This window comes from Drosophila busckii, chromosome 2L (genome assembly GCF_011750605.1).
Source record: "Drosophila busckii strain San Diego stock center, stock number 13000-0081.31 chromosome 2L, ASM1175060v1, whole genome shotgun sequence".
Taxonomy (NCBI): Eukaryota; Metazoa; Arthropoda; class Insecta; order Diptera; family Drosophilidae; genus Drosophila; species Drosophila busckii.
The window spans coordinates 18413733-18441357 of record NC_046604.1 but is presented as its reverse complement, the minus strand read 5'-3'; the positions used below and the strand labels follow the sequence as shown (position 1 = coordinate 18441357).

Here is a 27625-nt window from a genome sequence, read left to right as displayed (position 1 = left end):
TTTTGCATATTAATATTTTAATTTAATGCTTTTTTGTATGTTTTATTGTGTTTTGCTATATTTTTAAGCAATATATAGTCCGAACAAAAATAGATTTAGCTTCACTGCTGTAGACAAACTATATAGAATCGGTCTATACCTTCGCGCGTCGCATTGCAGACTAAGAGCACTACATTTGCCCTGGGAATTGACAACAAACGTTTGTTATTCTAATTTTACGCCGGCTATGCAGACATGTGAAGAGCGCTGCACATGGAAAAAAGAATGAATTGGATTTAACTTGCGGTCTTGATAGTTTAAAATTTAAAGAGAGCGCGTGCTTTAATACAATTTAAGAGATTGCTAATACATTTTTAAGGCTGCAAATAACTTGGCAGCTTCATGCGCATAAACAGCCAAGTGGAGAAGAAGGAAACGAGTATAAAGATGAAGCCCATGGAGGTGAGCAGCATGCGATTGAGATGCGTTTTGCCAGGCGAGTGTATGGTGTCCATTATGATGAATCCCAGTCCGCCCATGGTAAAGAGAAAGCTGCTGGCGAGCCCTTCGATGATATACTGCGCATTCACGCGATAAGGAAGAAACGCCACCGGCTTCGAATGACCATGCTCGTCCACTGTAGCGCCCACGCTAGGCGGCTCCACAATCACATCGTATATAATGCCTACAAATACAAATGTTATTGTTTACTCTGCTTTTGTTGCTTAATTTGCAATTGGCGACGCTTACCGCCTGTAACCAAAAAGTAAGAGAGCAGCACTACAGAGAAAACTGCCATAGCCGAGGGCAGCGGTATGCTGAAGCGACGCACTCTGATGTTCGGCGGCACCAGTATGTGAAACGGTAAATTATACAAAGTTTCTAACATTTTATTGCAAACTTTAGCTTATTTATGCAAAAAATAATACAGCCGGCGTAGGCGTTGTTGCACTCTTTTATTGTTGACGTTGTGCTAGAGATTGCATACTATCGATAGGCCATCGATTAGCAACTATCGGTATATGCGTTTTACATTTGGTCACATTGCAACACACAGCTGTTGAGGATACAAACAATAGCGTAATAATAATATTGTTTGATAAATTGTATAAATTATAACAGAAATGGCAGACGCCAATATATTAACAGGTAAGCATGCAGCTGACGTTTATTGCTTAGACTAATTAATTGTTATCAACTGTTATTTTCGAACAAAGTGCCGGCTGTTGAAAAACGCGTGAATAATATGGGCGATTTGGCTCAATGGCAACGATCTCGCGCTTACCACGATCTAATTGGCTATGTCAATGGCACTAGCTCAGCCGTACAGGGTATCAGGAGCACAGATGAAATGTACGAATCAGAAATGCTGCGTAAATTGTTGGAATTATTTACAGCGTTGGAACAGCTAATGGAGCGTTATCCACCGCTTGAGCAGCCGCAACGTTTTGGCAATAAATCGTATAGAGATTGGGCTGCTGCCATGCGTGAGGAAATGCCCAAAATGCTGACAGAGATATTGCCCATAACAAAGCATAAATATTTGAACGAACTGCTGCAATATTTAATGGAATCATTTGGCAATGCCACGCGCATTGATTACGGCACAGGACATGAGCTCTCCTTTATGTTCTTTCTGTGTGCACTATTCAAGGCGGAGATATTGCTGGAGCAGGATATTGTGAGCACAGCGCTGCGTGTGTTTAAATGTTATTTGGAGCTTGTGCGTCAGCTGCAGCGCACATATAACATGGAGCCGGCCGGTAGCCAAGGTGTCTGGGCGTTGGATGATTTTCAGTTTGTCCCCTTCATATGGGGCAGCGCACAGTTGGCGGGTAAGTGTGCCAAGCAACAATATAATTCCAAATTGTATACAGCTTTGTTCTATTCTAGTCAAAAGCCCCTTTGATCCTGCCAAGTTTGTGGATGAACAGGTCATTAATGACTTTAAGGAGCATTATATGTTCATTAGCTGCATTGATTACATCTGCAAGGTGAAGACGGGACACTTTGGCGAGCACTCCAATCAGCTGTGGAGCATTTCAGCTGTGCCCTCGTGGGTTAAAATCAATACGGGCCTGGTCAAGATGTATCAAAAAGAGGTATAACTATTGTGACCAGCAAACTACAATTGGTAACTTACATTCCAAGCAGATACTGGCCAAGTTTCCTGTCATTCAACACGTTTACTTTGGTGAGCTCATGTCCTTCGAACCAGTTGCGCCCGGCACAGCGTTAAGCAATGCACGGCTAGGAAACGTAGCACCGCCGCCTTCCAAACGAATCTGCATTGCGGCACCAGTGGTATTACCACCGCCAGCGGAGGCACTGCTAGCTGATGCCAGTGTCGGTGACTCGAGCAGTGAGAGCAGCGATAATAGCGTTGTCTTGCGTCCACGCACAGAATCTCCCGCTTCACTAGTGGGCATTGAGTGCTCCGGCTCCGGTGATAAGCCTACGAATCCACCGGAAGAACTTGTCAAGCCGCAGCCAACAGAGTAGAGAGACAGCTCATGAGCAAGCTATTCAAGAAATTTGCAGTAGTAATGTTGTATTTTGAATTCCATTGTATGCTAAATTATTAAATTTATCGTTAGTTGTGAAGTTTGTATTTAATTCTGTATTGCGACAGTTAGACATGCACTGTGCGCTGCGCAATAAGCTCAAGTTTGACAGCCATTGTCTGCGATCGATAGTTAAACAAAACTGTTGCGTACCAAGCAGTTTGAGATGAGCTGCTCACTGCTCAATTAAGCCGAAGTTTGACAGTCATCGTCAGTGTAGCTTGCGCGTCATTGTGCCGTGTGTGATTTTAAAGTGTTTTATTTATGATTATGTATGCATAAGCGAACCAATTTGCTGTCCATCATTATCCTGCGAGATTTAAGTGTTAATAGCAGCCAAAATCAATATGTTAAATGGAGCGGGTAAATATAACACAACTTTTTGCATTTTTTATTATTTCGCAGTTTTTTGTTTTTGCGCGCGAGAGAGTCAAAAGTATAAACATAAAACAAAAGCCGTAAGCTGGGCATAATCATTTATTTTCGACACATCATTTATCACGCTGGGCACAGCAGCAGTTGCCACGCCCACACAAACAACAGCATAGATCAAGCCAACGCGCGCAACCAACCCCGGACTCCCCTTGCCCACACTTTCGCAACGGCTGCATTAAAAGTTTGCCGACGCATTTTGATTGAAGACTTGCAAAAAAGAGAAAAAGAAAAGTGAAAAAATAAAAAAAGCAGCCGTGAGCTGAACTTTGCACAGCGCTGCGCTCTTAGCTTGACCGCTGGACTCTGTGCTGTGTGCAAATTGAATGATGTTTGCGGTCGCTAGGTGGCGTCCGTGTGCAAAAGAAAAAGAGTTGGGTGCAATATTTATGGAGGGGGGAAACGCATTAATCAGTACAAGGGCTCGAAAGCAATAAGTCACGGCAATGTTGCAGAGCAGGAAGCAGAAATGTGAGCAAATAATAGTCAATGCAAAGAATTTGGAGTCAAAGGAATTTTTCTCTTTCTTGAGAAAAGTTTAAGTGTGCGTAGTGGGAAGACTTGCGTTTCAGTTTTGATTATGGCTTAAAAAGGACTAGCTAGATTACTGTTTGGGACTGACAGCCCAGCTGCACACTAAGGACCCTAAGCAAGCATGTCCTGGCTGTTGTTCTTGGCAGGCATATGGGACCACAAATTGTTCTTGCTGCTGTTGCTGTTGCTGGTGTCCTGGGAACGGGAACGGGAGTGTGGCAGTTACAGGACTAAAAGGATTATCGTTTGGTTGGGCAACGTTTAACTCGTTCGTTAGCTTGCTTTTGGCATTCATTATTTGCTCTTGTATTTTTTGCTGCTCTTTTTTTTCGTTTTGTTTTTGCTTTTGGCCGTTACATCTCATTCTCACACCACGGCCACATGCCAGTTGCTGTGTCCTTGTCCGCGCGTCAGCTGCTGCAACATAATGGAGTCGACTCGGGCAAAAAGCCGACAAAACAACAACAGCAAACAGCCAAACGCATATTTCAGTTGGTGACTGTGTTGCCTGGAAAGTCAATTTAGTTGGCTAAAAGAGAGAGTGAGAGAGAGAGAGTGAGAGAGAGTTAAAACTATGAAGCTGAATCTATTCAATGTCACATTGTTGTGAAAAATTAACTTGCTATGCTCGAACTGAAGCAGAAAATAGTAGTTTTTTTAAAAAGCCAATTTACTCTTTATACCTTAACTCAACTTTGAGCGCAACTTGTGCATAAAGCACTTTAACTTTATCTATACTATTTAGAAGCCATTATTTTGCCAACGCATTTACCATTTTCCTCATAGACAATAACTAATTTTCAGCGTCGTAAATGCAAAAGTTTTGATGCCGTCAAAGTTTTGCCTCAACAGTTTGAGAATCACTGCACAAAATGGACGCATCTTCGATGGCAAATTACAAAGTTTTCAACAGCAGCAGCAGCCAGCGCAGTAAATTGGAGGTGCACCAGTAATTAGTTGAAGAGAGTTAGCAGTTGAAGCGTAAATTGAGCTGCGCTCGCAACTTAAGAGATAATTAAAGTTGCAACTGGGGATCAATAAGCACTTAAGCTAAGAGAGCGCTGAGCTGAACGCTAAACAAATAAGCATTGTTTACACAACATTGCGCAATTCAAATCAAGCGTTAACAACAAGTTTACAATGATTTAGAACAAAAGTGTGCAAAACCTTGAGGAAAAGGTTCAAGTCATCAAAGGCAGAGAAATCTCAGAGCTCTGGCAGCAGCAGCTGGCACGCTGGAAAATCTTATAATATTAGCCACGACGTAAACTTCGTCATGCAAACATGACTTGGCAGGCAAGAAGCACAGCGATGTTAACCTAAAAGGGCAGGGGGAGTGGCGCTTGTTGGACATGAAATGCGCGCAGCAAATTGCATTTGCTTCCTCTTGGCCTACACAGCAGCAGCAGCTTTTACTACTTCCAATTCATTTTGCGTGCTCTTCCTCTATCCCACTCACTCACTCACTTACGCTTTGTGCTGAAATGCTTACTTCCTGTTTTGGGAATACGTACGTTGCATTTGCTGCGAAGCTTGAGCTTGGATTACATGACCATCGATATGTGTCTTGGCTGCGGGCCAGAAACAAATTCGAAAATGTTGCATACTTTTTTGCGCGTTCTCCTGTGTTTGTTTTTAATAACTTGCAATATTTCTTTATGCGCTTTACGTGCCAAGCTCTCCCTTTTTTTTGGGTTTGGTCGCTCAGGTGTCGAGCTTAATAATTAGCAAAGCACACGTGCCAAAAACGTTAACAATACGTAAGTGTGTGTTGTGTGTGTGTGGCAATCATCTTACTAATCAATAAGAACTTTCTATCTTTACTTCATCAGCTTTTGTGCGCTCTCTCTTTGCTTCGCCCACGGCAAAGCAGACTGTACTTTAGTTAAAGTTTCTTTCAGCATGAAATGCACTTGAGTAAAAGAACTTTGAACCTTTGAAAAAAAAAGTCAATATAAGCAATTACAGTTTGTCTTAGTTAAGTTTGAGTAGATTTTTATATTAGCGTTGGCACTCAACTTTTAACAATTCTACAATTCACTGTTGCCAACTCGCTTATATTAATAATTTTATTCTGACTAACGTTGCCTTCAATAGTTGCTTTTGATATATAAACCACAATGCATTTCAAACTTTAAGCTGCTGCTTTGTGCAAACTTTGCTGGCATTTCAAATGTGCATATGCACATATGTGTGTGTGTGTGTGTGTGTGCACATTAAATATGCTGGTTAACTTTTGCGCTGACGTTGCACTTTTTTTTTATTATTTGGACGAGTTCGTCGGTCGGCTTTACGGTTACAACAGTGACTCCCCAAACGACATTCAAATGCACAATTGTTGTCACTGTGCAGCTCTGCTTGTTGTCGTTGTTGTTTTTGTTGTCTGTCTGTCTGCCTGTCTGTTAGCATGCTAAAACATCCGGCTCTGGCTGTTGTGCAGCAGCTTCGCTTTATGTCGCCCAACTTCCGCTCGAATAGAGTGAAAAATAGCATTTTAGTGGGAGCAGTGCTCTAGTTGTTGTTGTTGTACTCTTTACTTGTTTTCTATTTTCTCTTTTTTGGCAGATAACAGCAGATTGACAATACAAAGCGCAGTGGCTGCAAAACCGCTGCTGGCAATGTCAACTCCAACTTGATCGCTCTCTGTTGCGTTGCGTTGAGTTTTGGGTAAGCAACTCTTTAAGCGCGCTCTTGGGGTAATTAAAGTAAGCATGTTAAGTTTAAGCGCAGGGCGGCGCTGGCAATATCGACTCCATCTAGATCGCTCCCTGTGCTATAAGTTAGTAACTCTTTAGGCGCGCTCTTAGGGCGATTAAAGTACGCATGCTATGCTTAAGCTCAAGGTGGCGCTGCTGCAATGTCGACTGCAACTTGATCGCGCTCTTAGATTAATTTAAATACGCATGTTAAGCTTAAGCTTAAGGCGGCGCTCTTAAGCACAAGACGTTCATCGTATTTGTTTGCGTTAAGTTGCAGTTTTAACTTTTGGCCAATTGGCACATTATATTTGCACAAGCATTTGTAAGTTTTATAATTGCAAAAGTTGAGAGAGAGAGTAGAGAAAAAACCTCATTTACAACTCGACAAAGTTTCTGTTAATACAAACACACATAGAGAAAGAGAGCGCAAGTTAGTAACGAAAAGCAGAAAAGAAAAAATAAAACAAAACCAAGCGAGGAGCATACGAAATAACATTTGCATGCAAAGAAAGCGCTTAAAAGCGTAGAGCGCTGAGCTGAGCGTATGCGCTTTAGTTTGTTTGCTGTATTTCTACATATTCCACATTATTTTTTATGCGTTGACTAAGCAAAGAAAAGCAAAGCAGAAATTGCAAACGACTTCAAATAAGTAAACATTGCACACACACACAGTCACAGCCACACACTAATGCATATTAACTGCAGCATGCACACAGTCAGACAGACTGTTTATTTATGTGTGCGTGTGTGTGTGTGTGTAAGTATTTCTCACCAAAAGCTACTTAAATAAACTACATTTTACAAGTGCTGCTGCTATTTTAACAGCGCCCACACCCACGAAATACTGCGACTGCTGCTCCTTTTTTTTTGCTTTTATTACTGCTGTCTAAAAGTTTTAACAACATTTTTTTTATGTTTTCGGGGTGCGCATTTTGTGCCAGTTTTATGTGTTGCGCCTGCCAATTTGCGTAGTTTGTTATAGCAAGCCGGAAATTTGATTTACAACTACGGAAAATGCTCAAATTTGGGTGTACAAATAGCGCTTATTAGGCAATGGCATTCAAACTGTAGACTTGAAGCGGACTGCGCAGCCACTGAGCTGTGGCTGTAAAACTGCATAGTGCTTGATAAGCATTTTAAATTGATATCAATCATTGTTATTTTCTGTTTTTTCATGTGCACACATTTTGACAGTTGTTTTTGCACCAATGTGTGGTCAACATGTAATCACTCAAAGAGTGTTACAACGCAAACTTTACACAATTTCAATTAACAAAGCAAACACACACACACATATACAACTACAAATACTTTAGGTTTGCACAGTTGCAAGTTTTTTGCGTAACTTTTACGTATCAAACAACTGACTGGCAATGCCTTTCAGTCTTTTGCCTTTGACAGCAGCCTAAGCCAGCAAAACAATTTTCAATTCTCTCCCGCTCTCGCTCCCGCTCTCACTCTCACTCTCACCAAAATAGCTAACCTCTGAGAGCGTAAGCGACACTTGTGGGCGCACCATTAAGCACAACTGTAGTCGAGTGCAATACCAAAGCAAATGCTTAAGAGTGCAAAAGAAAGAGCGTGGAGCGGGAGCACAAGAGAGCGGGGAGAGGCAGTGCATTCGTTTAATTGGAATGCATTTCAAGTGCCGCAGCAAAGTTGAAACTGTTGGCAAATTTTAAGCGTATTTTTTTTATTTCACTTTTACTTTGCTGATACTCGGATACTGATTTTATTTCGCCTTTAGCCAATTACCACAAATGGCTGCCACCAGCCCCTCTCCTACTCCTTTTTTATAACTACAACTATCTGTAGCTGCATTTTATTATGCTTTTCAATCAACTTTTGTATTCGATTTGATTTCGTATTTATATTCAATTTCGATTTGCTTTTTGCTGTGTGCATGCGTTTGCTCTTCTTCTTCTACTATTGTGAGCTTGCATTGCAGAATTTTCTTAATTCTGTGGCATGCAGCAAAGCGACAATGCAGCATATTTTTGATAAATCTAAAAGCTGATTAAAGGCTTAGCAAGTCAAAGTAATAAAGTTCAAAATAATGGTCAATTAGTTATGAACAAATAGAAATATGGCTTTGTTTAAATCCTTACGCTTTGATGAATAAGCATAAAAATAATTACTATATATTAAAGTATATTTTTACATAAATAATTTGCTTTCATTTGCTGCTGCTCAGCCAAATCCCTTGCCTGAGCCTTTACTAATTTCAACAGCAACTTGCCGCACAGGACTTATCTATTTTTTCTTACATAATTTATGAGCCTGCTTAGCACTACACACACACACACACACACACACACAGAGAGAGTGCGACAGCTGCGCCTCCCCAAAAATAAAAGAATGCCGGCAATAAACATACCATACAAGTACTTACTGCTCTATATATAAACGGCTAAACAATGAGGCCTGCTGCTCCGCTTTGGCTGTAAGCCTTGACTGTGTGGCTGGCATTTTAAAAATCGTTTAGCGTTTTGGGCACAAATGAAACATCAAAGATTTACGAGCCATGATTAAGGCATTCGCTGGCGCGTTCACCAGCAGCAGCAGCAGCGGGAAAAACAAAAGGCTTGGTGCAAGTGAAAATTCTATTTATATAGTAAGCAGTTTGGCTTAAAATGCGCGCCGCCCAAGCTCTTCAATTCATATTAATGCTGATGCTACGAAATGCTTTGCTTGCGCTGCAAAGTATGCTACAATAAATTGCATAAACAAAGGTCTAACTAATTATGACAAACATTTTGCTAGTGTGTCGTTTGACAAGAAATTTCTAATTAAGCTTGTGCTTTGCGTTAATTTTTGCAACCGACTGTCATTTGTCATGCATGCCTGGGGGGTCTCGCTCTCACTTGAAGCATTTCATTGTGGCCCTGCACCAAAGCCTTTGGCTTGTTGTCATGTTTAATTATGCCCTGGCTCGCTGATTTGTTATTGTTGTTTACAGCTGCTGCCGCGCTCGAGACACTCACATGGCAACCCAATTAAGCACCACTTAGTGGCGCAACCCACAGCTGATATCAAGGCAAATGCTTCGCTCTTTATTTTATTTTTTCCAAAATTCGACTTTGCCAGGCAAAGCAAAAATGTATTTTCAATCCTTTGGGAAATGCGTAGTTAGCTTTATTAACATTATGCTAGCAATAGGGTATGCTGCACTGTTTATAATTTATAAATTATATATTAAATAATAATTATAAGCATTAAAAATTAGACGCTTGTTGTTTTAAAGTTGAAATAATGCTGAAATTACAATTATTTTAGCTTATGATCAATTATTTAATGTTAATAATTATTAGCAAATAATGAAAATTTTTAAAACATATTAAAAGTAAATATTTTACAACTATACTTTAATTGAATAATTTTCAATAATTTAAATACAGCAATAAAATCTAATCTTTAACTTAAATAATAGATTTTTATATATAATTTATTTCTATATAAATTCCAAGCGTATAAACGCGTCGAGTTTGCCACTTGCTCTTTATTTATTTCTTACATTTTTCTCTCATTGCTTTTTTGGCCGCCACCGACGTCAACATTTTTGGTTTATTTGCTGGCGAATCCTTTCGAGGCTTATAGTTTTGTAATTGTTTTGGGGCCATTGTTGTTTATTGTTGTTGTTGTTATTTTTAGCTTGCTCTGCTCTGCTCTCGGCGGAGCTGTCGCTTCGCTTTAAACTGCTTTATTTCGCTTCGCTTGACTGTGAACGCCATTTGCATTGTTGCCTCCCTTGTTGGGGGGGTTGGAATTTTGTGCTTGTCGCTTTTGGGGCGTGTGAATAATGTGTGAGCTTATGCCAGTTGGTCTCATCTCTTTCGGGTGCCGTTATAATGATTTGTAGGCAATGCCAATCTAATTAATGTTGTCGCGGAACAGTCCAAAGAATTTTCTACTTTTCTTTTTTTAGTAAATTTTTCATTTTCTGCTAATTGTAAGCTCAAGCGCGCATTACGCTTTGTGTCCAGCTGCTTTAAGCCATTAGCTGCAGTTGTGTAAGAACTTCGCAACACGTCGACATCATTGTCATTATGCTTTTATGGTTTTAGTTTTGCCGGTGCTGCAAACTAAACTTGCTACTGTTTTTTTTTTTTGCTGCTCTACGTAATATGCATAGCACTGGGGGACAGGCGAGTAGTGTAACCTGTTTTAACGAGCTGACAGACAGATAACAGCAAACTTTTATTAAGACTAAAATGTCTTGTTGATTGCAAATGCCACGACGCTACACTGAGCTGGGAAAGTTGCTTTAAAGTTTTGCTGCAAAGTAGGCAACACTTTTTTATTGTGCTGCAAATAAAAAAGAAAACTAAGCAATATTAATGCAATATAAATGCAAATTATATATTAAATTTATATGCTGTAACAGCTTAGGCAATATATCCATTATGCTTTTATTTATTTTTATGCGCAAATAAATCTTAGCATAAATTTATGTGCTCTCTACCTGGCTGCAAACAAAGTTGTTTTAATAGCCTCCAGGCAGGCAGGCCGTTAGTTGTCTAACTAATCCAAGTAGTTGGTTACCAAATCCCAGCACACACACCTAACATTGTGCATTTGGTCAAAATAGTTGCTTGTTTGTGTGTGGTAAACTTTTTAATTACGTTAAGTCACTGGAAAATGTTTATGACTGGGCAAACACTTTTGGGGGGCGTGAAAACTTTTAACAAAGTGCAAATGCAACTTTAACTGCAACATGTAGTCAAGGCTGTAAACATTTTGCCATTTCTTGTATTTATTTTTCATTTCCGAGCAAGCAAATAATATGGAATACGTATTTGTATTTAACTTGTGCTTATTGACTTGGGTTATACAATATGCTTTTGCCATGGAAATATGACAAGAATTTCGCCGCAAGCAGCACATGAAGCAAATACAATCACCTGTCTCGATTTTAAGTGCCCCTCGATGACAAAAAAGCGAAGAAAGTAGAACAAAGCAAGTAACAAATATAAGAAAAAGCGCCGTTAGCTAGGCAACTGTATCAAAGTTATGGCGACAAGCGTATTGAATTTTTAAAACTAGGGCAAGCTTTACAGAAATAAAAAAGGGCAAGCTTAAAATATGCGTAATGTCAAGTTCGAGCAAACTGCATAAATAATTGAAGCCGCTCAATCAAAAGTTCAATGGGTGCGCATAAAAATAAAATCAATGACACATAAGTGATAAATTATGTTGCATGATTTAATAATGCGATTGTAAATCATAATTGAGCATGATTTTTAATCACTTAATGACAAGCTGAGTGTGTGCGGAGCGAGAGCGAGTTGGATATGAATAAATATGAATATGGGCTGCAAATATAAATGCATTGGCAGCTATAGACGAATGCTCCTGACCGTACACATGTCAACATGTTGTAATTGCAGTTCAGCACACACACACCCACACCCACGCACACATGCACACATATGAACACGTTGCAAATGAGCTGATTGGCTTGTCCTGTTGTTGGCTTTTGTGGTCACGTTGCTCATTTTCGCACAATGTTTTATGCACAACTAAATTCAAATGCGCATTAATGTGCACACAGCTAACCAGTCATGCCGTTAATTTATTATGCAAAACAGGCTCTGCCCACGCACACAGGACATAAGACATAAGAACATTGAGCAAACTAATAATACGATATATTATGACTGCAATTGTGGGCAACTATTTACGCAAGTTTCTAGTAAACGAGTCTACGAACTGTTAATGTCATCAATATTTGTTTTAAAAGCCTTTGATAAATTATTCAAGTTGTAAGTAAATATTACGTATTTTAAATTTGAAAAGCTGAACTTTACTTACGCAGCTTGACCGAATGGCCGATGTTATGGCTTTATTATACAAGCTTCAGCTTATTTGTTATGGTTTACTTACAATTATTCGGGCAACAAACACAATCTGGCGACCACAGCAGCCACCTGTACGGCCAACGCGACGTATGCGCAATGCAAGCTACGGCATAACAACAACAGCATTGATTTTGTACATCTTAGCCTGGCTAATCCTTGGCCTGGCCCAATTTGTTGCTCTTTATATTGAAAGCAAGATATATGCCAGAATAACTAGCTTAGAAGTTGACTTAAAGCGCTTGCAGTTGCATATTAACAAAGCCAAGCGAATGCCAACTTATAGTATTTGATTGCTATAATGAGCAAATGAGTTTAAACAAGCGTTTAATTGTGCATTAAATAAAATTATTGTTGCGCCAAATTGTTGTTTAAATGCTTGTGAAAACGTCGCACTGTATATTACAGTTTTGCATGCACTTCACTTCACTTTACCACGCGCACTGACATGTCAAACGTTTGAACTGCTGATGGCAACTGATCTCAGCCAGAGCTGCAGTCACTTTATATACCTGTCGCTCTCTCTCTTTAAGCTGCGCGCGAAAAAGTTACGCGCTCCCAGCTAGGGGGCGCCCTTACAGCAAAGCGAAAAAATTCCGCTGTCCGAGCTGCGCGCGCTACTCACTCCAACGTACAATAGCAATGCTACCTAGGCAGGCTCTCTCAGCTTCGCGCGCTCCCACACTTAAATAGACGAAACGAAAAAGTTACGTTCTCGCAGCTAGGGGGCGCCCTCACAGCAAAGCCAAAAAATTCCACTGTCCAAGCTGCGCGCGCTCCCTCACTCTTACGTATGAGAGCATTGCTACCTAGACAGGCTCTCTCAGCTGCGCGCGCTTTCACACCAACGTACAAATGCTGGGTAGCTGGTAAGGCTGTCTAAGCAATGCGCGCTCCCGCTCTCCGCTGCAAAGCAAGCTACTTAGACTCTCTAAGCATCAGTTTTGTTTTGAAGCCTGGCACACAAACAACGCGTCGCGAGCTCAGTGAGAGTGAGAGCAGCGCTGCCTTGGCAAAATGAGAGTGAAGTGAAATGAAGGCAGCGTTGCTTATACAAATCGTATGACAAGTGAGCGCTGCTAGGACAGCCTAATAAAAATTCTGAGTGGCACTTCGCTTTGTAGAGTGTTGAATATTAGTTACAGATTTTTATGCACTTCACTTCACCCCGCGCACTGACATGTGAAACGTTTGAATTGTTGATAACGGCTGATCTGCAGCCAGTAGTGCTGTACTTTACATACATGTGGCTCTCCCCTTAAGCTGCGCGCGAAATGAAAAAGTCACGCTCTCTCTCAGCTAGCGGGCGCCATCACAGCAAAGTTCGGCTCTCTGAGCTACGCGCGCTCCCTCACTCCAACGTGCGATATGAAGGCTGTTTCAGCTGCGAGCGCTCCCACACTCGAATAGACGAAACGAAAAAGTTACGCTCTCTCAGCTAGGGGGCGCCTTTAAAGCACAAAGTTCAGCTCTCTGAGCTGCGCGCGCTCCCTCACTCCAACGTGGGAATGCAGCAACGTGCGTTAGGCTCTCTAAGCATCAGTTTTATTTTGAAGTCTGACATACAAATGACGCGTCGCGAGGTCAGTGAGAGTGAGAGCAGCGCTGCCTTGCCAAATTGAGAGTGAAGTGAAGTGCAGGCAGCGCTGCCTATATGACAAGTGAGTGCGCTTCGCAAATTCGCGGTGCTGGCCAAACAAATATTCAGTATGCGACTGCGCTCTGTAGAGTGTGCACAAGTCGGCGGCGCAAAATGGTTCATGTAAGTTTTTATTTTTGTTGCTTGTTGTGTGCATTTCAAATTTGTGTCATTTTGCATAGCTCGTTGCATGCAACATAAAATGCGCATGTGTGTGTGTGTGATACATATGGCATAGTATACTATATGGTATATATATAAGTTTTTGAGCTGTTGGCTGCTGCGTGTAAGCGCTGACTAAGCCAAGCGTATATGCATATAGAATGTCGTTGGATTTAGCTTGTTAGCCATGGGATGGGGGTGGGGTGGAGTGGAAGCAATTCGAATGCGTTGCATGCTAAATAAAATGAACTACTACAGACACACACACACACACATACAGTTACATCTATGCATGTAAAATGCTGTTTAAGTTAAACGGATTTGGCAAGTCTTTGGCAAAATACTTGTGCTCAGGCTAAAGATTACATGCATGAGAACTGTCACAGCTGCTAGAAAGTCAAAGAAAGTGGACGGACGACTGCAGAGCAATGTCATTAATTTGATAAATGAATGGAATACAAATAGAAATTGTTGCAGCTTTGAGCTAAAATCTGTTCATTGAATTGCTATTAATATTGCCGAACATTTAAATTATGTTAGTAACTGTATACCCAACTATGCAGACTAGTAACAGCTTTGAAGTAATTTCCAGCCAAGCAGCTTGCAACTTGTAAGGACACCTAGGCAACAAGTCAGTCAACTGACGTTGATGTAGATAAATCCTTTCAACTATTCAATGAAAGCCAAGTACTTTTATTTCTGCAAATTCTGGTAAACCCCCCGCAAGCGCCTCGCGTTCCCACTGTAATTGCGCGCACTTTATGGCTCATTATTTTGAATGGAAAAGCGTTTGCTATGGCTGCACATGGGTGGGGGAGTGCGGGAGCAGGGGCTGTGGCATGAGCTCATTTGCAACATGCGACTTTTCATTATGCTGGCAACATAAGAAGCCAAAGTGTGGCTACAATATTTAAAGTTGCGCATTATGCACATGGCTGATGCCATTACCACTAATGACGTCATGAAATTCAATGCACTATGCCACCGGAGATGGTGTCAAACCCCAACCCCCAACCACTCACGCAGTCCTTGCTGCATATGCTGCGCCCACGCTGGACTTCGCTCTCTCGTGTGCACTCATTGGGGCATTCACTGAATACTAAATGAGCGTTTTTCCTGATATTGGAAACTTTGCTTTTGCATTTGCGGCCAGACTTGCACGCATGATGACGTCTATAGCATTTTTAGGCAGCTATTTTTATAACAGTCTCGGGCTATAAATGTGTGTGGAAATTTGAAACTAGCCAACGCCTTTTGTTGCTCTGCGCTTGACTTGCAACTGAACTTTTGACAGCGCCAAACGCAGCATATGATTTTAATGATAGCCACAACTACTACCAAGGAACGAACTTTTTTGACAACAGCTGTTGGCCCAAAGAGTAAACTTCAAGCCAATTCGAGCTTATGCATAACAATAACAAAAGCAATTGCAAGAAACTGACATTTGGCATGGATTACTCTGCAGAGTGGAATCTCTTTATGTTCTCTCTCTTTATACATAGCTGTAAATCGTATGTGTGTATGTGTGAGAACAATGGCAACTAATTTGAAAAGCGCTCAAAGGGCTCTGCGCTTTACAATTGCTTAGAGCAACAAAGACAACAACAACAAGAATGAAAAAAAAAAAAACGCACAGCAGGCGGCGCTGCTTAATTGAATCAAAGCTAAAATTCTCAGCTGGCGACAGCAGCGGCAAAAACTTTTCAAAGAGGGCGCTTCGTTTTAAGAGTAAAATAATTGCAGAGCACAATACTTTGATTGCAGAGCAAGCGAGAAGGCATGAGCACCGAAATCTAATTGCTTTAAAGAACTTTAACACAATAGTGCGGAATGTAAAAATAATAATAATTAATAAGTTTCGATTGCGCGCAGTTAGATTTATAATTAATTTCAAATTACGCGCGTGTGTGAAAAGCAGAGCAAAAATAACTTTTAAAAAAAAGTTTATAGCTGAACATTTGTTTACGTCAAACTGTTTTAAAAGCTTTAATTGCTTATGCATTAGTTGCTCACACATGCTTGAAACACAAATCAATTGAGAATATTTAATATTCAGCTTGTCGTTTTATCTACTTTAAAACTTAAATTTCATCTTTTATGTTTATGTTGATAACTTCAATAAATCATTAATTAATCTGTCAGTTAAATTTTGCAATCAATTGCTCTAGCAAGAAATTTAATTTGCTGCCAAAATATTTATTTCAATTTGAAACATAATCTGCAGCTTCTGCATTGCATTTGTAGCTACGAAAATTCATTTAATAATTCTATGCGAACATATGCATGCCACAGTCATTAAATTATAAATGAAATGACTTTTAGCAGTTGCAATAAGAAGCTGCAAAATTATTAATAAGCAGCGAAAGGATGTATAAACTTTCAAAATGAAATGGCCAAAAACTTGCACATGGCAATAACAAAAACAATAACTTTGTTTCGTGTTTGCCAAGTCTTGGCTGCAATGAAACAATAACAACAACTGTAAACTACAACTGGCCACAAGGCACTGGCAGCAACTATTTTTCTTTTATTTTTAACTATTTACGCGCTGGCGGTAATTGCCGTTACCCGGTTGTCGAGTTGCGAGCAGCAGCAGCAGAGCAATGAGTAAAACTTGCAACTTGCAACATTGTGTGGCAGCAGCAAAGCGACTTGCTCAGCCAGCTTGACTTTGTTATAAACAAAAACAATGCGACAACAATTTAGGCAAACTAAAATTATACAAATATAATTAAATTGTTTTTATTAATTAATGTTTTAACATTTATTTGTAGCGTATGTCGAACTTCGACTCAACTTTAATTTTTTGTCTGTTGTGCATTTTGTATTTCAATTTGCAGCCGCTGCACAAATTAAATTGCGCTAGCGCTTTACGAGGTGTTGGCCATTGGCCGTTAAGCCAAATGCATTTAACACACACACACACACAGACAGACAGAGACAACTTTATCTGTGGCTGTGTGCGTATTTTTTGCAATATTTTTCATACATATTTTATGATATGCGAATGGCCGCTTGTGCATTTTTCATATTTTACTCGCTCGCGCGTTGACAAGCGGCGTGCAGATTCACCAAGCAGCCAAGGACCAAAAGCAAAAGGCCACATAAATTTTAAATTGAAATCAATAATGTATAGCGGGCGCTTCACAAAATAGGCTGCCAATCAGTCAAAGGGCTCGACTGCTTTCTTTATGTTGCTCTGTCGCTTGCTTTTGCTTTAGTGCTTGCTTAATTGAGTGTGGCGTGAGTGAGGCAATGATTGTTGTTATTAAGTGCATGTAAAATTATTTATTGGCATCCTGTTTGGCCATCAATTTGCATATATGCAAAATTGTATTGAAAATGCTGACTGCGCCTTGAGGTATGCAGCACATTTTTGTATATAAATGCAGGCATAAAAACAGCAGCAAAACTTGAATTTTTAGTTGGAAATAGAACGTTTTTTTAAGCGTTTAACCACAAATACTGCAGCTACATGGTAAGCAGCGCAAAAAGTGCAATATGGCTGCTGAAAAGCTGCAAAAGAAATAAAGCGCGCGGCCTCGAAATAACAACCACGCCCAGTTTGACGCAGTTCGTGTGTTTTTTTAATTAAACCAGCCGACAATTTGACATCAATATCGAAATTAAGATCTTGCAGTGCCAGCGGCACACACACAGACACACACACACAAACACACACACACACACACACACACACACACTTCACAGCAGGTGCTGAAGTTATAGTAACAGTTGAGTACCAACATCCGCAGTCAAAGCGGATATCCGTTGCGAAAAAAATGGGCATTGCTGTTGTCATTTGCTGTGCGTGTATGCGTGAGTATGTCGAGTGCGGATATTGATGTGTTATATGCAACAGAGAGACGACATGCAGCAATGTTGGCCCAATGGCTGCCTCGGCTGCAGATTCTTAAATTTTGTTGCCAACGCTTATATATATATATACAGTATATAACCAATGCGACAATCAGAACGTGCCACGTGCTGTGTGTGTGTGTGTGTGTGCCATTGTCAAGTAACGGCAAAATAATTGCGCATACGCCTAGTGACGCAAAAATGTGCCATAAAAATGCAAATGGACGCAAAAGTTATGAATAAAAAACCGCAGCGACGCTTGTCAATCAAATTTACACACGCTCAAGTGTTTTAAAATACAGTCACACACACACATGCATGGTGTGTAAAAAACTAGCGCAATAAAAAATGTACAACTGGCATTTTTATGCTTTTAAAAATGCATTTTCTATAAATGTTTATGGCTCTTAACTGGCAACAGCTTGGGTTGCAAATAAAATATTGTTGCTGTAGCTCAATTAAAAATATATAAAACATTTAAATTTGCCAAGTTTTTATTTATAAAGCGTTAGCCAACTAATGTGCTTAAGGCAAACTTTTAAATACCCAAAAAATTAGTAACTGTATAAAAAAGACCCACAAATAAACAAAGCGATTCATGTAAATATGTGCGCAGCTTAAGCTTAGTGCAAAGCGGTATTAACAACAAGCAAAAAAATAAATATAAGCAAGACAAACAAAAGATATAAAAAATGCTGGCAGCGAAGCGTGCAAAATGCGCAAATGAATAAAATGAAAATGAAATAAAGCCAAGCAGACGGGGCAGACAACTGATGAGCAACTGAATATCAAAGCGTGCGAGAGGCAATAAGGCAACACACATAAGCCACCGAAAAAAACGATAAGCAAAAAAGGCGACAATGAGTCCTGGGAGTGGGAGATAAAGCGTGAGGCTGAGCAGCGTAGAAAACATAGCAACATGCGTTGAAAGTTTTCAATTTTTACGACTTCATTAGAAGCGCATGATGAGCAATAATGATAGCCAAACAGTAAGCAAGAGCGTGCGAGAGAGAGAGAGAAACTAAAACCACACATAGACCAAGCAAAGGGCAAAACAAAAAAAGCAGCAGCAGCAAATTGTAGCCACAAACGCAAAAACTCAGCAGGCAGCAAGTACAGCAAGGCGCGTAGACAAAAGGACTCTCAAGCTGAAGAATTTTCAACAGCCAGACACACACACACACAGACGCAGAGCAAGTGAAGCAGCTGGAAAATTACTCCTTACACTTTATGAATGAGTGTGTCGTTTAAGTAGCCAAATGTATGTCTTCTTGTCTATGTGTGGCTAGAGGTCCTTAGACACACATGAGTGTGTGTGTGTGTGTGTGCTCAGTGCTGCCCTTTTAGCCCTTTTCCGCTTTGAGCTTTTCTTTTTTATACCAACTGTGCGTATCCTTATCCTTTTTTTATCTTATACATTATTAAGCAATTTCAACAAGTGACTTTTATATTGATATTAATAAGCATAATATAAAATCTGTTGGCTTATATTATATATATGCAACTGCTATAGCAGTAAAAGTCAGTTACTGACTAAGTTTTAAGCAATAAAACTAACTAGAATTGCTATAACAATTTACTTGTGTAGCTACATGCTTAAAAATTTATTTTATTTATTTATATAGTTTTATTTTAATTATAAAAAAATGTTTGCCTAATTTTTACTTCAAAAATTCAAATTTAACAAACACATATCCAAAGCAAAGCTATAACTAAAGTATATATATTTTATATATATTTTTTTTAAATATTTATAATATTATATATAAAAAAAAATTGGCCTCGCTCTTATACAGAAACTCAAAACTATTGCAAAGTCGGATAAATAATAAAGAAATTATTTATATTTAAAACTTTACAAAACTGTTAAAATTAAAATATTTATAATATTTATTTTTTTATTTATATAGATATATAGTTAATATAAAAATGTTTGCCTAATTTTTATTTCAGAAATTCAAAGACATAAATCCAAAGCAAAGCTAAAACTAAAGTAAGTCCAATTCATGTATTTATATTTAAATGTAGAAGTTCTTACAAAACTGTTAAAATTAAAATATTTATAGTACTTATTTTACTTATTTTTATATTTATATCGTATATTTATTTCAGAAATTCAAATTTAAATCTAAAGCAAAGCAAAAACTAAAGTAAGTCCAATTAATTTAGTTATATTTAAATGTAGCAGTTTTTACAAAGCTGTTATAATTATAATATTTATTTTATTTATTTATATATTTATATGTTGTAATATTTATCACTGTAAGAATTGTTAATTTTGATCTGAGAATTTTAGATTTTTATTAGTTAGAATTATTAATTTTTATGAGTTAGAATTGTAGAAATTTATCAGTCCCTTGTCTATCCTTTTTATGTTTCCTTGTGGCAACACTGCTGAGCTCGAGTGTAATGAAAGTTTAAATTGTTTTTTGTGTTAGGCAAATGTGTTGGAGATTGCTCGACGCATAAATTCATTTTTCATAGATTTTGTTATCAAGTTTACGACTTAGACATATGATATATTGAGCTAATATTATTTGTATAAAACGAAAACATGTTACAAGCTTTTTCAATTAAAATGCACATGTGGTCAAACTTGCTGCTAACAAAATATCAATAAAATTATATACCTACTATATATGCTGTCTAGCTAGACTTGCCTTAAGCGCTGCTGCCTGCTCCTTTGGGATATTATTTCTAAAATCATTTTATGAGGCATGCAATTACATTTATACTTGTATGAAATCAAAGGCAAACACAAAATTGAATTTTGGCAGCCAAAGCAATGCGATACAAACTGGAAAAAAGAGCAGCAAAAAATACAAAAAACTCGGCAGCAAGTCAATAAAAAAAAAACGAGCCAAGTTGTAAGCCAAGTTGCAAGTACTTGGCGTGTCCTTTTTTTTTGGTCCAGGCAGCTGCACTAATTTGATTTGCTAGCGACAGTCGGTTGGCAGTTCTTGGCTAAATTGTTAATTGATTTCATTAAGTCATTTAGAGCCAAATGGGCGTGGCGTAGTGCAAGAAAATATTACAAAAGACAAACGCTCGTAATCAAAAGTTCATTTAACATGCAGTCTGCATTGCTCTGCCTCGAAATCAGTTAAGACAATTTGTTCGACAAGTTTGGCATATGTTTAGAGGCGTCACTCTGTGGCCAACAAAAAAAGAGAGCAAAGGACACACACACACAGACAGACACAGAGACAACTTGGGTCAGCCAAAGGACGCAGCCACATTTTCGATTTGATTTTTTTTTTGCTCCGCATCTTCTTTGCTTGTTGGTAGTGCTTTTCTTTTTTTTTTCCTGCTCGACCCGCTTAGCAAGTTGCCAACTTATCAGTATGCGGCAAGCATGGCATATATACATATATAGTATATATATAAGTTACACCAATTTCCGTTTTACGCACACTTTACTTTGAGGCTGCGGCACTTCTTAAAGGTCTATGCGCATCAAATAAAAATAAATATGACAAGCTTAGTTTAAATTTAAATTTATTTAGTGTATAGAGTTTTATTTTATATTTAATTTTTCAGGCATCGAATAAGCAGCGTAGCTTAAATTTAATTTAAATATAAATATATAACTAAATGACAATTCGTAAAAAATATTCAAGTAATGTTAACAAACTGTTAGCTAATAATAAATTAACATTATAAATAAATATGATAAGCCTTAGCTTAAATTTAAATTAATTCTTCTATATTATTTTATAGCAGCAAGTTGTTTGATTTTATTTAATTTTTCGTGAATCAAATAAGCAGCGTAGCTTATCTGAAAGAGAATTTTTATGTTAACTAAATGGCAATTCGCTAATTTCTATGTTAACAGCAGAATTTTCTATTAAATTTATATTAAAAATATTCCAGCAATATAAATAAGCTGTTAAATAATAATAGTATAGAAATAAATATGAGAAGCTTTGGTTTAAATTAAAATATATTAAATAAATAAATAATATTTATTTATTTTTATTGTATAAAATTTTATAGCTGTTTAATATATTGCATTTAAATTTTCGGATATCGATATATAATTTAAATGTAAACTGAATGACAATTCGTTAATTTTTTATATTAACAGCAGAATTTTCTATTCAATTTATAACAAAAGTATTCAAGTAATGTTAACAAATTGTTAAATAATAAATAAACATTAGAAATAAATATGAGAAGCTTTAGTTTAAATTGAAATTTATGTTGTGTATATAATTTTAAAGCAGCACGTTGTTTATTATATTGCATTTAATATTTCAGAAAACAAATAAGCACCATAGATTATTAAATAGAATTTTAATTTAAACTAAATGACAAAACGTTCATTTCAATATTAAGAGCAGCATTTTCTATTTAATTTATATAAAAAAATATTTGAGTAATGTTAACCAACAGTTAAAGCAATGATAGCTAGAAATGTTAACCAGCTGTTAAAACAGCTACAACTGTTAACCAACTGTTAAAGCAATTTAGCTGCATGCCTAACTATCTATGACTTTAGCTATAACTTTTTGAAACTTTTACAGAAACTTTTTTAGAAATGTTAACAAACTTTTACACTTTTTGAATTGCAATATAATATAAACCAAAGTCTATTAAATAAATGTTAGCTTTATTTATAAATGCCAACAGCCTAAATGTTATAGAAATATTAACAAATTGTTACATTTAATGCGCTTTGTTAGCAACAGTTTTTATTTTTTATATATAAAATAAAATATTTATTTGCTCTATGCTGTTAGCAAGTTGATTGCAACTCGTAAGCGCATTCAACGTTCAACGTTTTTTCCAGGCGTTAGCAGCTTATGTGTCAGTGACATTGTTATCCTTTCGTTTGCTGGCTTATCCCTGTCGTCTGGCAAATGGCACATGCGTTCTTATTTTTCCACACGTAAACGCAAAAGAGTAAAAATCAAGAAAATTGTTTTTCATTTTTTATTTGCACTGTCTTTTGCTTTTCCATTCGTGGCGCTGTCATCATTTCCCCTCATCCTTTTGCCATATCCGCTGCAATTGCCATGCAAATGTTGCGAGCGTTCTTCATTTATCATTGCTGTTGACTCTTGACGCTGCTATAGACTTAAAGTTTCAAATGTCATCACTTGATGATGTTGCATACACAATTTCCCCCCCTGTGTGTGTGTGTGTGACTTCAATTAATTGCAGCTGTAATTGGCTGCAAGCGAGAATCTTCATTGTTATTTGCATATAATCAAAGCATTTGCAAATTGCTGGCGTCAGCTCTCATCAAGGCAAAGGGTTAAAGTGTTTGTGCTCACGAGTCAAGCAGCTAATTTGTTGTGCAAATAAATCCAATCGATTGGAATTGGCTACAAAATTCATAGAGGCAGCAAATTCCAAGAAAAATTCACCACAAAATTTATTGAACAAATATTAATAATTAAAATAAATTTTTAAATGTGCAAATTGTATAACATTTCATGTCAATTAATATTGCTAAATTGCTGCTTAATATAAAATACATTTTCACAGCTTCAATTTACCGACATCATTAACATTTTTGGTTAATGCCAAGAGTTCAATGCTCAAGTTACGTCATTACGCCAAAGCTTTTTGTTATTAATATTTGGCAATTGTTGGCGTCGCCAGGCATTTGATAAATATCGATTACAGGCAACTTGTTTGTTCGACTTGACACAGGCAGGCGCAAGTGTAAATTTAAGCTGATTTATGGGCTGTTTATATGCCGCGCGCTTGTTAAGCAACAAAGTCGACGTCAACATAATCCGCTTATGTGTAGCAATTTGTGTGAAAAATTGAATAATAACCTTGCAGGCGATGCCCAAATAGCTTAGCATTGTTGCAATTTACAAAATGAAATTTCAGATTAGCTCAAATGCTTATTGATTCCCCCAAAAAAATAAGAGAGCGCGCGCAAAAGTAGGCAACAGTTTTTTTTTTTTTTAGCGTGCATGACTTGAGCGCATTATTGTGTGTGTGCTTGTATCTGTGTTTGTTTGTGTGTGTGTGTGTGCTTGTTTAGCTGTCACAACAGACTAAACTTTGCGTCTGCACATGTTTTGACACTGAAGTCGCCGCCGTCGCTCGCATTGTTTAGGGCTTAGACAAACTTTGGCTTTTACCTCAGCGCCGCCGCCGCCGCATGTTTTGTTTTATCTCTCTTAGGCTTAATTGGAAAGCACACACACACACCCACACACACGTGTTGGCTTTAACACACACGCTCGTCTACAAAAACAATAACAACGCAAAAGGCGCTGCCAAAATGTTGCTGCCCAAACATTGAACAGCCAAAATGCTTATGCTCGTGTCCTTGCAGCATCTGTGGCACGTACATTGGCCAGCAACAACATCATCAGCGCAGTTTATGGCAACGCATCAGCGTAACCAACTATTTATAGCACCCATACTCACATAACTCTCATATTTATGAGCACTTATTTAGTTTTCTTTTGTTTCGCATTAACATAAGTGTGCCTGAGCCTGCAGCAAAGCAAAGCAAACACTTACATATCCTTTAGGCTTTAAATGACTAATGCCTGCCATTGAAATCAGTTCGAGCATAACAAATGTAACCTGCATTGTTTCTATGTCGTAATTGGCGTTTGCATTTAGTTGAGTTTTGTGTATGAAATTTCGAGTGCCAAGCCTTAAAATTTACCTTACGCTTATTGTTAAGACTAACTGCTATAGAACACGCACAAACTGCTGCAACAAGTGAATTCATTGTCTTTTGTTTTAATTGCCTGCGCGCTTAGCTAAAGTTAATTAACGCAGCTAGAGTGAGAGTTAAGCTGCTACAGTTATAGCTATAAGTATAAGACGCTAAGCGAAGTTCCTTTGACTTCGTCAGAGTGAGTCTCTGCTCTATTCATTGTATAAGAATTGTTTAAATAATTATAATAGCATTGGTTGCATGCTTTGCATTAAAATAATAAACTTTATGTAGTGTTTTTACTGAAAGGATAATAATTGATGCATTAGCTATGCATATTAAATATTAATAATAATAATTTTTTAAGTTTGCTTACTTTAAAGAAATAATTTTGCTTTGTTGAGTTTTATTTAAACCAAAATAAAAATAATAGAGATTTAGTGGATTATATACTTCAATTCTGATATACTTATAAATTATTTCTTGGCTTTTATTCTGTATTTGATGATTAAGCTAAAAAGCTACAAGTATAAGACGCTAAGCGAAATTCCTTGAACTTCGAACAGGACTCACTCTGCTCTATTCATTGTATAAGAATTGTTTAAATAATTATAACTAGCATTGGTTGCATGCTTTGCATTAAAAGCAAAAATTGCATGCAGTGTTTTTACTTAAAGCATAATAATTGATGGATACGCATATTAACACACAGATAAAAAATTCAAAATAAATATTACTTCAATTTTATTATTTTAAAGAAAAAATTCTTTCTTCTTCAGAGTTTTAATATTTGAAAGATATAATTTTGCTTTGTTGAGTGTCATTTAAATTAATAAAAAATTAAAAGAGATTTATTACATTATATGCTTCAATTCTGCTATAGTTAGAATTTATTTCTTGGTTTTTTTGTGCATTAAAAAGTATGAGATGATTAAGCTAAAAAGCTAGCACAACAATTTATAAATTTATAAATAATTTTACTGAAAGGATAATAATTGATTACTTACAAATATTAACAATCAAGAATTATTTCTTAAGATGTGTTATTTTAAATTAATAATTTTGCTTTGATGAGTTATAATAAATAATAGAAATTTATTGGATATATATATACTTTAATTCTGAAATATTTTTTGGGCTTGCTGAGTTGTTTACTGATTAAGCTAAAAAGCTTATACTAGCACAACAATTTATAAAAGTGCATCAAATGGTTTTTTACATGTTTAAAATTATTTATTAATTTATTTGCAAGATTAATTATTATACAAATTAATATAATAATTAAAAGTGATGAGTGCTAGCTAAATTCTTAAAGTTTACTAGGCTTAATACATTACTTAATGTGTCTTTTAATATAACTGCTGCTTACATAAATTTTAAATATGTTAACAAGCTGTCAATGTTCAGGTTTTTCAAGTCACATTCAATTTAAAACTTCAAGCTGCTCCCACACTCTCAATGCTGCTCTCATTGATAATTTGGCAGGCAATTTCTCAAGTTTAATAGGTGCATATTTTGCTGCTCGCACCTGTGTGTGTGTGTGTGTGTGTGTGTGTGTGTCAATTTATGCTTGGTCAACTCAAGCGTCTAACGTGTTTTTAATTATGTTTCAACGACAGGCTCATTACGTTAAAGAGCGAGGCAAAGCTCATGATTAATGTATGGAGCATATGACACGAGAGAAGAAAGAAAAATGAGCAGCAAGGCGGGAGGCTTTACCTATCTGGCTGATAATAACTACAAACTGAGCGACAGGGCGACAATCGGTATACAAAAATGCCAAGCAGACACGCACACTCAGCTGCGTGTGTGTGTCTGTGTGTGTGTGTGTGAGTGTTGGTTATTAACATGCCATGTGGCGTGGCAATGAGGCAAAGGCGGCGCACAGGTAGCTTAAGTGATGGTCCATGATAAAATTGCGGAAGCGCCAAAAAAAAAAAAAAAAGCAGCAGCAAAAAAATGCCAATGGCAACACGAAATAAGAAAATGTTGAGCATGTGTGTGATGAGAGTTTTGTTGTTGTTGTTGTTGTTACTTTTTATATGCACGGCATAGGCAGCAGGTATTAAATAAGGAAAAACGGTTACGCTCTCGCCAACTGTCTAACAACAAATACGACGGTCACAAGCACTTGAAGCAAAGCGATTCAAGCACAGTTGGCTGCCTAACCTCATTTCGTGACTGCTCCCCCTAACATACCCACATCCCACATCCGTTTGGGGGCCTGCGCACGGAAATCAGTTTGTCTTACGCTTGCCTGCATTTGCGGCTTGCCTAAAATATTGTTGCACCTCGTATATGTTTTTTAGCTTCTAAGGCAGCAGCTGAAAGCAGCAGTCAGCAGCAGCATTAAAGGCTAAGCTGACTTTGTTTAAATTTAAGCAGCACAGCTTAATATAATATGTGAAACGAGTAACTAAATTTAATCAAATCAAATTGAATAAAATTCGTTGCATCTAGAAAAGAAATACAAATCGATTTGCACTTCCATTTTCAACATTTGTTTGCCTATGAGTTTCAATAAAAATAATCTATGCTATTGCTAGTTGCTAATAATTTTTAAAATATCTTTTAATTCAAAGCTCAAACTAACCAAAGTTAAAGTTTAATTAAGCAAAAGTCTAAATACCAGCAAATTTAGCTATGCTAGCTCTAAGCTCTTACTCTATAACTCTCTTTACTCTATATTTATCTTTACTAAATATCTATATATCTTATATATATAATGTATATGTTTTAACTTCTAAGGCAGCAGCTGAAAGCAGCAGACAGCATCAATATTAAATGCTAAGCTAGCTTGCTTAAATTTAAGCGCAATAGCTTAATGCAAAATATGAAATGAATAACTAAATTTAATCAAATCAACACAAATAAAATTCGTTGCATCTAATTTTATTTATTTATTTAAGTTCAGTTATTAAAATATTTATCAAAATTTTACTGCCTTAAATTTAAGCACAACAACTTAATATAAAATATGCAATGAATAACTAAATTTAATCAAGCTAAAATAAATAAAGTGCGTTGCATTTAGAAAAGAAATGCAAATCGATTTGTAAATTATAAATTATATTATTAAATTATTATATTAAATTATCAAAATATTTATAGTAAATGTCAAAATTTGTTAAATAATCTGTTAAATATCAACAAAAATAATCCTATTTATATATAAATAATATACTATTGCTAGTAGCTAAAAATCTTTTAACCCTTTAGTTTTGGATCAGTGTTGCCAACTTAGCTATTTTGGCGTCAAATTTGGC

The 27625-nt window shown here is 37.2% G+C and overlaps 2 protein-coding genes across 2 annotated transcripts; one reads left to right on the top strand and one right to left on the bottom strand.

Annotated features, from left to right (window-relative positions):
• Positions 1-335: 335 nt before the first annotated feature.
• Positions 336-916, bottom strand: LOC108608529 (putative oligosaccharyltransferase complex subunit CG9662). The gene is made up of 2 exons (XM_017999944.2): positions 730-916; positions 336-664 (listed from the first exon to the last, which is right to left on the bottom strand). Exons 1-2 carry the CDS (start codon positions 866-868, stop codon positions 354-356), a joined length of 450 nt encoding a protein of 149 aa, XP_017855433.1. The 5' UTR covers positions 869-916; the 3' UTR covers positions 336-353.
• Positions 917-1041: 125 nt separating this feature from the next.
• LOC108608528 (serine/threonine-protein phosphatase 2A activator) lies at positions 1042-2573 on the top strand. The gene is made up of 4 exons (XM_017999943.2): positions 1042-1128; positions 1197-1814; positions 1873-2081; positions 2134-2573. The coding sequence occupies exons 1-4, from the start codon at positions 1104-1106 to the stop codon at positions 2479-2481; spliced, it is 1200 nt and encodes a 399-aa protein (XP_017855432.1). The 5' UTR covers positions 1042-1103; the 3' UTR covers positions 2482-2573.
• The last annotated feature ends 25052 nt before the right edge of the window (positions 2574-27625 follow it).